Source organism: Parasteatoda tepidariorum, chromosome 9 (genome assembly GCF_982258835.1).
Source record: "Parasteatoda tepidariorum strain Cologne lab strain chromosome 9, Ptep-v5.0, whole genome shotgun sequence".
Taxonomy (NCBI): Eukaryota; Metazoa; Arthropoda; class Arachnida; order Araneae; family Theridiidae; genus Parasteatoda; species Parasteatoda tepidariorum.
The window spans coordinates 95,323,438-95,340,900 of NC_141763.1; the positions used below are offsets into that span (position 1 = coordinate 95,323,438).

The 17,463-nt window shown below is 29.5% G+C and overlaps 1 protein-coding gene across 10 annotated transcripts in view; it reads left to right on the forward strand.

The window, feature by feature from the left end:
- Positions 1-11,767, forward strand: part of LOC147804364 (uncharacterized) — a 173,153-nt gene extending 161,386 nt beyond the window's left edge. For all 10 annotated transcript variants that reach the window (XM_087152413.1, XM_087152414.1, XM_087152416.1 and 7 more), the window contains one exon: positions 9,236-11,767. In XM_087152413.1, the coding sequence (XP_087008539.1) occupies positions 9,730-11,724 (1,995 nt within the window). In that variant the 5' untranslated portion in view covers positions 9,236-9,729 and the 3' untranslated portion in view covers positions 11,725-11,767. The remainder of the gene's footprint in view (positions 1-9,235) is intronic.
- Positions 11,768-17,463: the final 5,696 nt, after the last annotated feature.

Consider the following 17,463-nt stretch of genomic DNA (forward strand, 5'->3'; position numbering starts at 1 on the left):
AATCGGTTTTGTAACAAAATGATAATGCCTCTGTTAATAGGCGATATATCACGAAATATTGATTAAATGTGATCAGAGTGAGCTACTACAGGGCTGATTGTGCTCTGGAAAAAATCCGGATTTCCGGACTTTCGGATCACAGTTAGCGGAATCCGGATTTCCGGATTATTCGCCAACTGTGTTCCGGAAGTTTCCGGAGATCGAAGGTTCAGATGTTTCAAAAAATCAAAACAAATTCAAAAACAAAAGTTTCACAATCAAATTTTCAAAGGTGGAACTTAAAAACACAGTTTATTTTATTTGTTTGTAAGGAGAGCTACTTTATAAGCTTATATTCAAGATTAATATTCATTTTTTATCAGTAAATAGTTATTGTAATCATAAACTCAAGAAAGAAAGACAGATTTGTAAATTTCAATTACTTCTCCAGGTCATCATAGGTATGTGTAAAATTTTAAATATATTTTAAGTAAACTAAAAAATATTGAGAAATAGGAAAAAAAACTTGTTTAAATTTTTTTCTATTTAAACTTCTTTTTTTTTTTTACTCAAGAAATTTTCCAGTATTTTGACTTGGGCTCACAATCACCCCTGCTACTATATCTTCACGTCAATAGAGTAAGAAAGGTGAAGTTAATAGCTAACGCAGTTACCGGGCTGAGAAAGACTAATTTCACTTCAGTTTTGCTGCAAAGACAATGTCGTTTCGGAATTGGTTTCGGGATGTTGAATGGCAAAGGACAATTTTAATCTTAGGTCGTTGTTTTGTGTGTTATTAGCGTCAGAATGTAGAACCCAATAAATTATTTTTTGCTTCCTTTTTTTCCCCCCTTGAAGATTACTTTTCAATGGGACTTGGCATTTTATTTTGTTAATTCTTTTCTGGAGAGACTCCTGCTAATGTGAGATTGCTGAGTATCATTTTGTTCTGAATTCATCCATTAATGAAAAGAAAATCTATTTTAAGAAGAGATTTCACTAATTGTTTTATCTTTTAAGTGATTCGATTTGATTGCGGTATTTCGTATTTAAATAATTATTGTTTAGTATTGTTTGTAATTTTTAGATAAATTCATCTTTTTTATATTCCTTTCAATGTACCTCACTAATTTAATTGAATTTAATTATTTTCAAACCAATAATTCTTTAGTTTTTGCTTTTACAAGTTAAAACAAAGCTTATATTTTATTTTATATTTGGCCGTCTGCCCGTCCAACTTTATTATTGTAAATCATCGAAATTGATAGCGATGTTTCTTCAAAAATCATTTAATTCTTAAAGTATATTTCGTTAGTTTTCTCAACTATTTTTTTCTTAATTTATTGAAATTCTCTCGAAAAATTTGAGCAAATTTAAAAAAATAGTTTTTTTTTTTTTAATTTTAAAATTAGTTTTTATGTTCAAAATAAATTAAAACATAGTTTACGTTTTTTTTTAAAAACTAAAATGATTAATTTATTTTCTTTAATAAATAAAAAATTAAGCGATATTTTGTCATTTTTAAAATGGCGTTTTAATAATTTTTAGATTTATTGTTTTTATTTCTTATAAAATTTCCTTTTTTTATTTTATCGATTTAATTAAAATAAGGATAAATAGAGCAAAATTTATTTTTATTTTCGGTATTGCACTTATTATTTTTTTCTAATACGAAAAAGGCTGACGTTTTTTAGATTTAGTCTATTAATTTAAAAAAAAAAATTCTATAAAATTTTTTTTAAAAATTATTACTTACTTAAGGGATATTTTAAAATTAGTGGTATTTAATAATCCCGAAAACTGGGAAAGATTTTGCTCGGTTTTCCCGCTATTTTGAAGTATAACGATTATAAAAAATAAAAGAAAGATGAATTAGTTCGGGCAGGGAAGGGACAAATGTTTTCTCCTGTATGTCAGTTGTTTTTCTGATAAGCTGCCGTCAATCAAACTTAAAGGAATGCTCCTGCTAATCTGAGGAGACTCCTGCTAATCTGAGATTGCTGGGTATCATTTTGTTCTGAATTCATCCATTAATGAAAAGAAAATCTATTTTAAGAAGAGATTTCACTAAATGTTTTATCTTTTAAGTGATTCGATTTGATTGCGGTATTTCGTATTTAAATAATTATTGTTTAGTATTGTTTGTAATTTTTAGATAAATTCATCTTTTTTTTTATTTCTTTCAATGTACCTCACTAATTTAATTGAATTTAATTATTTTTAAACCAATAATTCTTTAGTTTTTGCTTTTACAAGTTAAAACAAAGCTTATATTTTATTTTATATTTGGCCGGCTGCTAGTCCAACTTTTTTTTGTAAATCATCGAAATTGATAGCGATGTTTTTTGCAAAAATAATTTAATACTTAAAGTATATTTTGTTAGTTTTCTCAGCTATTTTTTTCTTAATTTATAGAAACTCTCTCAAAAAATTTGACCAAATTTAAGAAAAAAAAATTTTTTTTTAATTTTAAAATTAATTTTTATGTTCAAAATAAATTAAAACATAGTTTGCATTTTTTTTTTATAATTAAAATGATTAATTTATTTTCTTTAATAAATAAAAAATTAAGCTATATTTTGTCATTTTTAAAATGGGGTCATTCCACAGAATTTCAACAAATATTTATTTTTTTGGTTGCCGCACCATTTTTGATTTTTTTCATACTTTGTATGTGGAAACATATGTACCAAAGAAGTTAAAATCCATTTGCAGAAAAATTTTATCTTCTTAATTTTTTTTATTAGGGGGGCTTGAAAATGGCGACCTTGCTCGTTTTTATGAAATTCAGGGTTGTCTTAAATCTTACATATTTTCTAAACTAATAGAGATAAACAAAAAATTCAAAAAGATATTAAATCTGTGTAGTTTTTCAAATTAAATCATGTAAAATTTGTGGTTTTATCTGTATTAAGAAAAAATTGTGAGCACTGTAAAAAAAAACGAAACATTACTCAAAATGCCAGTTTTTGAAAATAAATATCTCATGAAGGGGAAGAGATAACAGTTTGGATTTTTTATATGTGTTATTGCTACATATAACATATTCCTGGAAAAAAAATCAGGCTGTTATTTCCTTTCCCTTCTGAATTATAACAGTTGCAATTTTGAAAATTTTCAAAAATTTACATTTTTGACACCCTGTAACTCAAAAGGGGGAGGTGGTATTCACATTAAATTTGACAAGGTAGGACCTGTACATATAACATCTATAATCTGTAAATTTTATTCTGTTATTCCAATTGGTCTGTGAGATACAGAGATTTGAAATTGAAGAAATGACAGGCAGCCGTGAAGGACTTTGTTAGGCCTAATCTGCCATTGAACAACTATTGAAAAACAAAAAAATTAATTTTTCTTTTTAAAGTTTACATTTCATTTATTTAATTCTTCAATTTTTTTCAAAAAAAGCTCTGAAATTGTAGCACTTAATTCTGGCTTAATGTTGTGCGCTCGTCCTGTTGGTGTTGATAACTCCAAAGGAGATAAAATCATCAGAATATTTTTTTGTTCAACCCATACACTATCATTCTTCGAAATCTTAAAGCTAGTACCTGGTCCAGAGGGATGAAAAGAAAGAATTTTGAAATCTTTTTCAACATTAGATACGTCTTTTACTATTCCAAGCCACCACTTTTGTTCATAAATACAAGCTATATAGCTTTCTTTCTTAATACTCTCAAAACAAATATCTTCTGTTGTATTTTCTTTTGTGATTTTTGTGTCAGTATAGTGTTCAGAAAATGAGATTTCTCGAACTCTTAAAGTATGAACACTTATTGGGATATAACTGTGGTAACCTCGTGTATTTAATATTCTAATGCAGGAGGCAAACCTGTTGGCAAGAAATTCTCCTGCCTGTTGAACCTCTAATTGTGATACAAAAATATACTGAATTCCAGGAATATTTTCTTCACAAAATTTGAACATATCTTTTGGAGTTATGATTTTGATTCTCAGTTATTCTTTGTAGACTGACTTTTGAGACAAGTCTTTTTGTAGTGCCTCCAATGCCATCACAAGGCCCTTTGCCATGTGAAGTGGCAAAGAAATGCCACTCGGCATTCAATCCGAAATCATGTTGATGGTGACTGAGATTCACAAAGTTTTTTCGATTTTTGTACTGCCCTGATGCACCATCAGAAAAATACACAACTTTTTCTACATATGGAGCACAGGCTTTCAAAAACTTGATTATTTCCTTTTGGAAAGTATAAACAGCTTCCACTGAATGACTTAGACAATCACTTATTATGCAGACACTCTTGCTTATTACTTCTGCCAATACATAATTTTCTTTCCGAATATATAAAATGAAAGGATGGAGAGTGGCTTGTGCATTCTCCCAATGGTAAGATTGAATTTCGTCTTGTATCAGAAATGTGTAATTCTCTGAGAAGTCACCTTGAATAATACATTCATTAGGTTTCAAATTACTTTTTCTATTTTTTAAGTAACGTGACTGACTTTTAGCAATAAAATGATGTGACTTAAGTTTTATAACCTGATCAGTTAACCTTTCAATAAAATCATCAATACTTTCTGTTAAAGATAACAATTCACAACGATCTGTAGTGGTCCACTGTTTATAATTTATAGTATGAATAATTTCATTGTCTGTTTCCATTATTTCGCATAAGTACTGGCGTAAAAGTGATAGTCCATGACATTGTGGACAACCATGGAGCATGCAAGTTTCATTTTCAATATTGCAAGCAACTTTTGACAGCAAATCCTTATATGTTATTGAAAGTTTAGCAGCACTAATCATTAATTTTACATTTTGATGCTTCATGCATACACATACAGAATGTGTACCATGAGCTCCAGCCAATATGCACCATTTAGGGCGCAATTCTGCAAATTTAGAAAAGGAAATTTTGATACCTGGGAAAGTTTCACAAAATTTAATATGTAGCTCCTTTAGGTTACAGAGTATAAGTCTTTTCTGTTCATGTTTCTTTTCTCCATTTGAATTTCTTATTGTTACATAATCTTTCATGCCTGGACACATTCTTGTGACTTCATCAGAATTATAGAACTGGTAAACTTCTCTAAGATCAGCATCACTTAATGTCTTACCACTTCCAGGTTTCCTATTTTCGAGATCAGGCAAAATACCGTAATTTGAAACAAGTTTCCGAGTTTGGCGAACTAAATATTGACTGACACCAAATTCACCCGAGGTGCGTTCCACAGACCATGCTGTAGGTACCAGACTTAAAATCTTTACCTTTTCAGATACACATGTTACCTTTTGAATTTAATAGTTTTGATTTCTGAAATTGAACTATAAGAACTGTTTTCACAGCTTTCCGTAGTAATTTCACCAATGGAGCATTTCATGTTTTCATTCTATAAAAACTAACAAACGAAAAATGCTATAAAATTACTCCCTTCACAAGTTACTATTTCAACAATATACCACAAAGTAGAAATAACCACTTGACTTGCTTATGCTCTAATATAAGTTGTAACACAAACCTAAAGTAAGGGAAAGTGTAACTTGTCTGTCATTGGCTATTTAATAAAATGAAACTTAAACCAAAAGCTGATAGGCTGTTCAGACAGAGAACTAAACCCAAAGTTCTACCTGATTGGTTGTAACACAATTGAAACCAAAACAAAATACTATGTTGCAATAACTTGATAAACAGTATTTATTGTTTATATAAAGAAATAGTAGGGATTGGTTGGGGGAAGGGAGAATATACAAGCTGGGGTATTCTCCCCCAATTCTGCTGCCCTAACTTTTTTTTTAAATTGCAGATGGGGTTTTTTCTTTGGGGGGGGGGGTATTAAAAAAGAAAAAGGAAGCATTAAAATAAAAATAAAGCTGTTTTTTTGTTATTTAATACTTGTCTTGGGGTAGATTAGGCCTAACAAAGTCCTTCGCAGCTGATTGTCATTTTTCCAATTTCAAGACCCTGTATCTCATAGATTGATTGGAATAACAGAATAAAATTTACAGATTATAGATGTTATATGTAGAGGTCCTACCTTGACGAATTTAATATGAATACCACCTCCCCCTTTTGAGTTACCGGGTGTCAAAAATGTAAATTTTTGTAAATTTTCAAAATTGCAATTGTTATAATTCAGAAGGGAAAGGAAATAACAGCCTGATTTTTTTTCCAGGAATATGTTATATGTAGCAATAACACATATAAAAAATCCAAACAGTTATCTCTTCCCCTTCATGAGATATTTATTTTCAAAAACTGGCATTTTGAGTAATATTTCGTTTTTTTTTTTACAGTGTTCCTAATTTTTTAAAAGTACAGATAAACCACAAATTTCACATGATTTTTATTAAAAAAAACTACACAGATTTCATATCTTTTTGAATTTTTTGTTTATCTCTATTAGTTTAGAAAATATGTAAAATTTAAGACACCCCTGAATTTCATAAAAATGAGCAAGGTCGCCATTTTCAAGCCCCCCTAATAAAAAAAATTAAGAAGATAAAATTTTTCTGTAAATAGATTTTACCTTCTTTAGTACATATGTTTGCACATACTAAGTATGAATAAAATCAAAAATGGTCTGGCAACTCATGCTTGTTGAAATTCTGTGGAATGACCCAATGGCGTTTTAATAATTTTTAGATTTATTGTTTTTATTTTTTATAAAATTTCCTTTTTTTATTTTATCGATTTAATTAAAATAAGGATAAATAGAGCAAAATTTATTTTTATTTTCGGTATTGCACTTATTATTTTTTTCTAATACGAAAAAGGCTGACGTTTTTTAGATTTAGTCTATTAATTTAAAAAAAAAATACTATAAAATTTTTTTTAAAAATTATTACTTAGTTAAGGGATATTTTAAAATTAGTGGTATTTAATAATCCAGAAAACTGGGAAAGATTTTGCTCAGTTTTCCCGCTATTTTGAAGTATAACGATTATAAAAAATAAAAGAAAGATGAATTAGTTCGGGCAGGGAAGGGACAAATGTTTTCTCCTGTATGTCAGTTGTTTTTCTGATAAGCTGCCGTCAATCAAACTTAAAGGAATGCTGATTTCGTTTTCTCTTCGATTTACGAGGAGGGGGGGGGGTGTATTGCACACGCATATCAATGAATGTCCCAATTAAGGAACATGAAACTTCTAGCTAAGGGGATTGACATGTGAGGTTTATTTTAAATCTACTTTAATTACTCAGTTTTTGTTATCCTTGATTTATTATGATGAATTGTTTTATTATTTCCGATAATGCATTATTTATTATGAGTAAAACGTTTTTTAATCACCAGTTATATTCATCTATTTGCCATCGATTAACAAAAAAAAATTTTTTTGTGAATGAATTCTGATTTTTTAGAAATGCGGTATCATTAGTAAGTTTTCTTGATGCTTTCGTCTGCACATCTGCTTTCGTTAAAAATAGTCTTTTTATAAAAATAAAATAAAAGGAGAAGATTGTTGATTAGTTTAAGCATATAATTATTAGTTAATAAAAGCAGGTGATTATTTTATGAAAAAGCTTGGGTTTGCTTTTCTTTGAGTTTGACTTCTTAATTATTTTGATTGAAAAAATTAAGCAATGATATTGATGTTATAGTAGTAATGTTTAGAATTAATAGATAATATAATTAATATAAGATAATAAGAATTAATAGATAATAAGAATTAATATAGTAGTAATGTTAGAATTCTTTTGTGATAGATTTATTCCTTTTTATTCATTTTTGATTGGTTTAAAGATTTTCCATAGGTAATTTTTGAACATATGCTAAATTGCGATACATCGCTATATCGCGACGTCTAAAGGACGATGTATCACGATTTAAAATTTATGGCATCAGCCAGTCCTAATTGTGGTATTTGACAACTAAGCTATAGTTTTAGTTATTTGGCTACCAATTTTGATAAATTTTTGTTCCTGTTCAGGCGACTATTTTCATGCTTGAGGCTACTAAAAGCAACTATTTTTGACCATTTTTTACTATGGCAACCCTGTTATATGAAACCAGAGTTTTACTCATAATAGTAAACTGAATGTGCATAAGCGTGTTTATACTGGTGGGAAACCTTATTCCTGTAGTTTCTGTAATCAGAGGTTTTCTAGTCTGACTGAACATAATCACGTTCATATTGGTGAAAAACCTTATTCTGTAGACGTGAAAAGAGTTTTTGAGGAAGACATCAAAATAATCAGTTGCACACTCCTACTGGTGAGAAACCTTATGCTTGTAGTATATGCATTAAGAGTTCGTTAGAAAAGTCCTTAGAAGTGCTTAATTTTTGCTTTGTTGAAATAGTGGGATCCCTGTTATTATATGTAATCAGAGTTTTACTCATAAAAGTAAACTGAATGTGCATAAGCGTGTTTATACTGGTGGGAAACCTTATTCCTGTAGTTTCTGTAATAAGAGATTTTCTAGTCTGACTGAACATAATCACGTTCTTATTTGTGAAAAACCTTACTCTATAGGCGTGAAAAAAGTTTTTGCGGAAGACTCATCAAAATAATCAGTTGCACACTCCTACTGGTGAGAAACCTTATACTACTTGTAGTATATGCAATAAGAGTTCTTTAGAAAAGAAATGTTTAACAGTACACGATCACATTCATACTGGTGAAAAAACCTTATTCCTGTAATATTTGTCATAAGATTTTTTCACAGTATGGGCAGCTATTTAAACACCTTCACACTCATACCAATGCGAAACCTTATTCTTACAGTATGTGTAATAAGAGTTTTTCGAGTAAGGAGTGTCTAATTAATCACAGTCACACTCATATTGGTGAGAAACCTTAATCAAGTAATAAATTTTTTTCGGGTAGATTTAATCTTGACTTTACACATAGCATTTTAACAGTGGCAACTTTTTTATACATGTAATTACTTTTTTAATTACATCCTTATGTAAGGCTTTCTTTTTAAGCCTTTCCCAAAATATGATGAACCTTACAAAGCTTACTCCTAATACTGCATCATTTTAAGAAACAAGTTGCAAATAAAGTAATTTTCAGAAAAGTTTATCTAAAAGAATAATAATAATTAAATGTAATTTTGACGTTTGGGGCACTTTTGATGTCCAAAGTAGGGACTTGAAGACAATTTTGTAATCGCTCCATAGCCAGTGTTGACTGTCTTTTGTCCAGTACAAAAGTTTTTTGCATCTGTTGGCATAATTTAAGTTTTATTTTATTGGTAACAGAAAAATTGATTACATTTGAATATGCAATACATTTTAATACCATTTATGACTTTTAATTTTTTTTCTTCTCTATGTTGCTCTTTATAGTTGGATGAATTGTTCTGAAATTCATTGTTCTTGAAGACAACCAAAGATATTAACCAAGAATAAGTGATCTTAAAATTTGTTTCTACTGCCAGCCAGAGAGAAAACAAGGCATTTTCATTACCTTATAGGACTATAATAATACTGTATGCATTATTTATTACTATGATTTTTTTATTGCAATGTATTTACTACTAAGAATTACTCTAATAATTATTCCATTGCAAAATTTAAATGTTTTTATAACAATTTAAATACTATTTTTGCTTTATCCTTTTAATATTATATCCAGTAGTAGTTATTAGTATCCAACTATAGTATCCATAACTCATTCTGAGAGACATTTGAGTAAAATTTGTAATGATGCTTTTCTAAAAATATATTTTAACTTGTCATAAGAGTTTTCACTCTTAAAAAATCTTATGATTGCAGTATATTTAGATCTTTTAAATAATAATTAGCTACATACAGATTAATACAGTTGCATTTTATACGATATGAGTTTTTTAGTGGACAGTAACATGATCAGGCTTAATGTTAATACTAATAAGAATCTTTATTTCTGTGTTATATGTAATAAAAGATTTCTAAACAATAGTAGTCTGACTGTGCACAGTCGTTCTCATACTGGTGAAAAACCTTATTCATGTAGTATATGTCAGAAGAGTTTTTCAGAGAAGAGGAGTCTGACTAAACACAGTCGCTCTCATACTGGTGAGAAACCTTATTCTTGTAGTATATGTCAGAAGAGTTTTTCAGAGAAGAAATTTCTGACTGTGCACATTCGCTCTCATACTGGTGAGAAACCTTATTCTTGTAGTATATGTAATAAGAGTTTTTCACAGAAGAGTAATCTAACTGCTCACAGTCGCTCTCATACTGGTGAGAAACCTTATTCATGTAGTATATGTCAGAAGAGTTTTTCAAAGAAGAGTAATCTAACTGCACACAGTCGCTCTCATACTGGTGAAAAACCTTATTCATGCAGTATATGTCAGAAGAGTTTTTCAGAGAAGAGTAGTCTGACTAAACACAGTCGCTCTCATACTGGTGAGAAACCTTATTCTTGTAGTATATGTCAGAAGAGTTTTTCAGAGAAGAGTAGTCTGACTGTGCACAATCGTTCTCATAGTGGTGAGAAACCTTATTCATGTAGTATATGTCAGAAGAGTTTTTCAGAGAAGAGTAGTCTGATTAAACACAGTCGCTCTCATACTGGTGAGAAACCTTATTCTTGCAGTATATGTCAGAAGAGTTTTTCAGAGAAGAGTAGTCTGACTCAACACAATCGCTCTCATACTGGTGAGAAACCTTATTCTTGTAGTATATGTAATAAGAGTTTTTCACAGAAGAGTAGTCTAACTAAACACAATCGCTCTCATACTGGTGAGAAACCTTATTCTTGTAGTATATGTCAGAAGAGTTTTTCAGAGAAGAAAATTCTGACTGTGCATATTCGCTCTCATACTGGTGAGAAACCTTTTTCTTGTAGTAAATGTCAGAAGAGTTTTTCAGAGAAGAGTAAACTGACTCAACACAATCGCTCTCATACTGGTGAGAAACCTTATTCATGTAGTATATGTCGGAAGAGTTTTTCCGAGAAGAGTCGTCTGACTGTGCACATTCGCTCTCATACTGGTGAGAAACCTTATTCATGTAGTATATGTCGGAAGAGTTTTTCCGAGAAGAGTCGTCTGACTGTGCACATTCGCTCTCATACTGGTGAGAAACCTTATTCTTGTAGCATATGTAGTAAAGAATTTTCAAGGAAGGATAAACTAACTGAGCACAATCACAGGCACTCTGGTGAACAACCTTATTCCTGTAGTATATGTAATAAGAGTTTTTCGTATAGGTGGGATCTAACTAAACACAATCGTACTCATACTGGTGAGAAAGCTTATTCTTGTAGTATGTGTAATAAGAGTTTTTTTGAGGAGAGTAAACTAACTAAACACTATCGCACTCATACTGGCGAGAAACCTTATTCTTGTAGTATTTGTAATAAGAGTTTTTCAGAGAAGAGTAAACTAACTAAACACTATCGCACTCATACTGGCGAGAAACCTTATTCTTGTAGCATTTGTAATAAGAGTTTTTCAGAGAAGAGTAATTTGACTGTACACTATCGCTCTCATGCAAGGGAGAAACCTTATTCTTGTGGTATATGTAATAAGAGTTTTTCCCAGAAGATACATCTACATAGCCATAGTCTCACTCATACTGGTGAGAAACCTTTTTCTTGTAGTATATGTAAGAAGAGTTTTTCCGAGAAGAGTCGTCTGACTGTGCACATTCGCTCTCATACTGGTGAGAAACCTTATTCATGTAGTATATGTCAGAAGAGTTTTTCCGAGAAGAGTCGTCTGACTGTGCACATTCGCTCTCATACTGGTGAGAAACCTTATTCATGTAGTATATGTAAGAAGAGTTTTTCACATAAATGTTATCTAACTAAACACAATTGCTCTCATACTGATGAAAAACCTTGATCTTGTTACTAACGTAATAAAAAATGTTTTGTTTATTTCTTCATTTTAACTCCTATTTTTTCTTATATTACGTAATTGTGTTTGCCTCTGAGTAACTTAATTATTTTAATGAGTGTAATAAGCGATTTTTTGAAATTAAGTGATCTAGCCTTTCATTTATTTTCATTGTAGTTTTTAAAATTTATTCTTGTACTGCTATTCAATTTAGGTTTCTCCACTTCTCAGATTTGTGATTTCTCCATTACCGATTTTTTTAAACCAGTTCTTCAATCCACTTTTAATTCATTATTTCTTTTTTGCTACACATCCCAATCTTTCCCGGAGGTTGGTTATCCTAAATTTAAATTGTTCACACCCACCCTCCCTCAGATATTAACTAGCTATGATAATGGAATGGTTGATTTCAGTCTTAGATAAAATGAAAAGCTTTGTGAGAGCACAAAATCTCAACTAAAAAGAACTCCTGCATGCATTGTTGTTGAAATCTTGGAATTTGTTTCAACCCTTTTGTCTCCTCATTTTGTCCAAATTTGTTTGAAGATCGCAGATTTTTTGACGGGTTTTGTAGAACTGTATTTTGCAGGGATAAATTTGGTAAAAATTTAAAAAAATATAAATCCCAAAATGTAACTCCTAAACACTTTTTAAGTAATTGAAATTTGAGCATGTGTAAAATGTGTAGTCCCATATGTTCATAAAATGTTATCAATGTTTTAATGTAAGTATGAATGCGAGATTCTATTTATTTAAAATGTGTAAATATAAATCTCACAAGAATAAAAGTCTCTAAAATGTATAAACAGTTATTAGGCACTTTTTTCGATTAATCTAATAAGGTGAAACCTTTATTTGTAATCATTTTTTGAAAAACAGCACAATTTCTTGCTGTTGCATCTATGAAATGCGTCTATTTACGAATATTGCGGAATCGTGGCACGCACAATTTGTCACTGGTACAACTCGTCGTAGCAAAAAAGGAAAATTACAGTAGCTTTTTTTAAAAAATCTTAATCCATTCATAATCCCTCTTAATTCCCAGAAAATATTTTATTATTCTTTTTAAGAAGACTAATTATTAAGCAAAAAACGCTTACTATCGTTTTAATCTGAAACGGGGAGTCACGTGATTATTAACGAACTGATGTTATTCATGTCCATCTGCCGTTCATTTATAATTGTTATGCAATGTAAGCGATTACGTTCTGATTTTTCCTAATAAAATCCAACTATTTTAGAAAGTAAATAACTACGTGAGAACAAGGATATATATATATATATATATATATAACATAAAAAGCTTCAATTAATCTTTTTATGTTATCCTAATTAATTATTCTAATCGAAATACTTTCTCACACTTTTAAAAGCCACATCCTGTTCATAAATCTATTTTTGGCTCAACTATGCATTTAATTAAAAGCCGGACATTTTTCCCTTTGCTCTGTGGGGGAAACGCTCGATCTATTTGATAAACCAATAAAAACTATACTACGATTTCCCTCTTTCCCTAAATTAAGACATTTTACGGATTTTACTTTGCAAGATTTTCCCTAACATATAACCAAGGAGCGCAACTTTTCGTGTACACTTTCTCATGACTGCTCTGTCCTAATAATTAATAAATAAATTTTGTACCCTCCTTTCCTGCCTAAGACCTGTTTTAATCCTTCCACTCGGCAACGACGTTATATATATATATCTATATATATATTTCTCTTACACGGCGATAAAAAAAAGCCTCATTACAACTCCCCGAATGGCAACGCTAGAAAATCGACCAATGATTGCATCTAAAAATGTCACATGCCAAAACTAGATGTGATGGCTCAACATATAGCGCTTTTAAAAACGGAAACTGAAATAACCAGAGTGTAAAATATTATGTGCTTATACTCATCTTATTTTTTGTTAAATAATTTATTTATTATATATCAGTTTATAGATGGTAACGAGAAGAGTTTTGTGGTTGCTATGGTGACTATTTAGAATGTAAATTGCTTTTTTTTTGAGTGAGTGTGAGATTTGTTTTTGTAACTGCGATGCTGTAATTTTATTGTTTAGTTAAGAAATCTTCCTTTTTTATTAAACGTGATAGCAGCAAAGAACTTATACGCTTCGCGTAAAGAAGGGAAACTTCTTATACTATCAATGTTAAGTCGTAAGGATCTTTCCCCCAACTTGGGCGCTGAAGGTGTAATGCAGGAAAGCCACCGTTAAGAGCGATTGAAGAACGGGCGCAGATCATTTGATTTTCACACAATGCACTCATATTTTCTCCGTTAATTATAATCGGATTCGATTTTGCTTTCAAATTTTTTTCAGTTCACAAATTTAGCAGGATTATAATTTATTTTAAAGTAGTAAATTTTTATTTAACTAAAGTAATTTATATTAAAAAGTAAAAATTCATTAAAACTTTAAAAAATTGAGTAAAATTTATTTTCCCTTGAAAAAAAAAACTTTTTCGCTTTGTTAATTTTTCCATGTGTGTATATGTATAAGAAATGTGCTATATATAAATAAAATTTTTTTAATTATATATATACTTAGAGTTTTAAGAAAATAAACAAGACACTTGTTGCAGTATTTGTTTTATCTTTATTAAACTTATCTAAAAAATATTCTTTTTGGTTATATATTTTAAGAATATACTTTTCAATAAAATAAAAATTATCCAAATAAAATTGTATACATTCTATACAATAAATAAATATTTGAGCAAGTTTATGAAATAAAATAACATGAAATTAAAAAGATGCAATATTGGTTCATTGGAACTGCACTAGGAACAAGTCTGCATTATTTTTGATACATAATCTTTAATTTTAGAATGTCTTGAACACAATCTACATCTGTTGTGTTGTCAGTCTGTCAGTATCAACGTTCAGTAACGATACAATTCTGCTGGCCTCTAATCATTTCTTGCTCCTAATATAAAGAAAAAATCACACAGTAAGATTAAAGTGCTAATATGACATAAGAATACTGTCTAATTCGAGAACGGAACTTTGAATGTATGGCATTAATAAATTATATGTATTATTTTTCTTAAGTATTAATATTTTATTAAATAGTTTAAAAAAAGTAGACAGTGTTTAAGGAAATTAAATAACAAAACAATTCATTGGGTGATTAAATAACAAAATCAGTTAAATTTATGTTTTACTGGCAGTATCCTCTTCATAGCATGCAGGGGCACAAAAATATTTTAGACCTATAATGTGTCGTAATGCTTAAAAACAAACTAAAACACTTCACATACAAAAATAAATCACTTTTAAGATACAGTCTCTGGCCAAATTATTAGACGCACTTCTATGTAAAATTATAATTATCAGGTAATACTATACAGCTTTATTGTTTTCACGCAGCTGAAACCGGTTTCCACTTCTTTACGTTAGTGCAGGGGTAGCCAAACTTTTTTGATCATCGACCCCTACATAATTTTTCGAAATCTCCATCGACCCCCATAAAAGTAATTTTCTGCTAATTAAAATAAAACTCTATTAGATACTGTGTTTGTACATTTATTTTATGATTTTGAACATTTATTAAAGTAGTAGTACGTAGTGTAACAATAGTTTTATGAAAAATATATTAATGCTGAAATATAAATACATTAATATTTATGAAATAATAAGTAATTATAAGTAAGTAGAAATAATAAGTAAAGTAACTACGGATTTATTGCTTCTTAATCAACGCCTGGTGTTTTTTTTTTTTTTTTTGTGTGTGCATGATTCGTTATATTGGGTTCAAAATTGGTCAATTTTAGTCTTAAATCCCCTCGAAACTCCACATTTATTTCTCTTCTTAGTTAAGATTGAATTTACGTGACTGAAACCGGCTTCAACCATATAGGAACTTGGAAATGCTATCATAAATGGCTGAGCTATTTCGTGAAGTTTTACATGTTTTTGCATTATATTTATATTTGTCCAAAATTTGCTTATTGTAAAATTTAAAAAGCGTCTTTGCTTCAAATCCCCATAATAATTCAGCAAGTTCATCTTGCAGGTTGATGTCTACGTTTTCAATTTGAGCAGAAAATGGCACAATAATCCAATCAGGGATGTCAATGTTTTCCAAATCAACAAAACGCAGTTTAAAATCACCGCTCAATATTTGAAGATTACCTGTATATATTTCCAAATCTTCTTCTTTTATTTCTAATTGTCACATATCTGAAAAATACTGATAATCCTTCGACCAATTGACCCTTCCTCATCGGATCGACCCCCTGGCTCAGATCGACCCCCTCTTATGTTAAATAGACCCCTGGGGGTCTATATAGACCACTTTGGCGACCTCTGCGTTAGTGTATCAGTTGGTTAACAATGAAATGAAATACGTTAAAAATAAATACAAATAGGAGGTGAATCGCCTGAATAAAAATCCATTTGTATGTTTAATTATAAAAGTATTAACATGTATATTAATACTTTTATAATTAAATACATTATATTAATAAATTAACGCGCATGTTTAATTTTTAAAGTATAGTATGTAAACTCGTGCAAATCATGTCATTATTAAAAAACTACAGTGCGTCTATTAATTTGACCTAATTATTATAATATAGTACTTGATTCAATAAATAATCTGTATTTTTATTACATTTTGTCGAATTTATATTACATATAGCCTAATTTAACCAACTGATACACAAACGTAAACAAGTACAAACCGGTTTCAGTAGCGTAAATACAATAAAGCTGTGGAAGTATCACCTGAGTAATTAAGATTTTACATAGAATCTTATAGATTTGGCCAGGGACTGTATAATGCAATAATTTTAACTAATTTTGATTACCACAAAAACTCAAATAAAGAACTTTTAAACTATGCATAGTTTAAAAAAAATTGATACGCTAACCAGCTGTAATCCTCATATAATAAAATAAGAAAAATAGTTTTCGGTTGATTTTTTAAGTTTGCTTGGTGATAAAGTACTCCAATTATTGGTGTTTGATAAGCAATCACTATTTGTAGAAAAAAAATGCATACTCTATAAAAAAAATTTTTTTTTAATATATAAGGTAATGTTTTTAGTCTTAAATTATTTTTAATGCAATTTTTCAAAAAAGTACGATTCTCTAGGCCCCCCTGAGAAAATGGGGTCCCCGGGCATTGCCCTGTGTGCCTATAAGTTAAGGAGTGGACATTTAGAGCTAATAGATAAATAAAATATATATATCTACTATAAACCACTCTATAAATATTATATGAATAAAAAGTAACACTTTTTACACTTAACACTATTTAAATAATTTCATATATGTAATGAACTTTCAAAAATTTAAAATGTCGGATTTATAGATCTTTTTCACATTTCTTGAAAAACATTTAAATTTTTACTTAGTTATATACATAAATTTCATTTGTAAATATTTAATTCCGACCAAAAAAGATAAACGCACTTATGGAATTATACAGAATTTAAAAACCAAATGAAATTAAATTAAAGTCAGACACTATAAATTAGTAACACATTTAGTTACAATTCTAAGTCAGTCTTATCTAATAGGTTCATATAATCAATCATTGAAAAATAATTTACCGAAATCTTCGAAAATGCTTAACTATTTACTTACATTTCGATATTTTGAGGAAAGCGAAACAATTTCAAATTTGGATAACCGCTCTATTTACATTGCACTAAGCACATCTATCATAATTCTTTGCTTTGCGCACAGAAGAATCCCTGAAAAATATTGAAAGAAAAAAAGAGGATTAAAT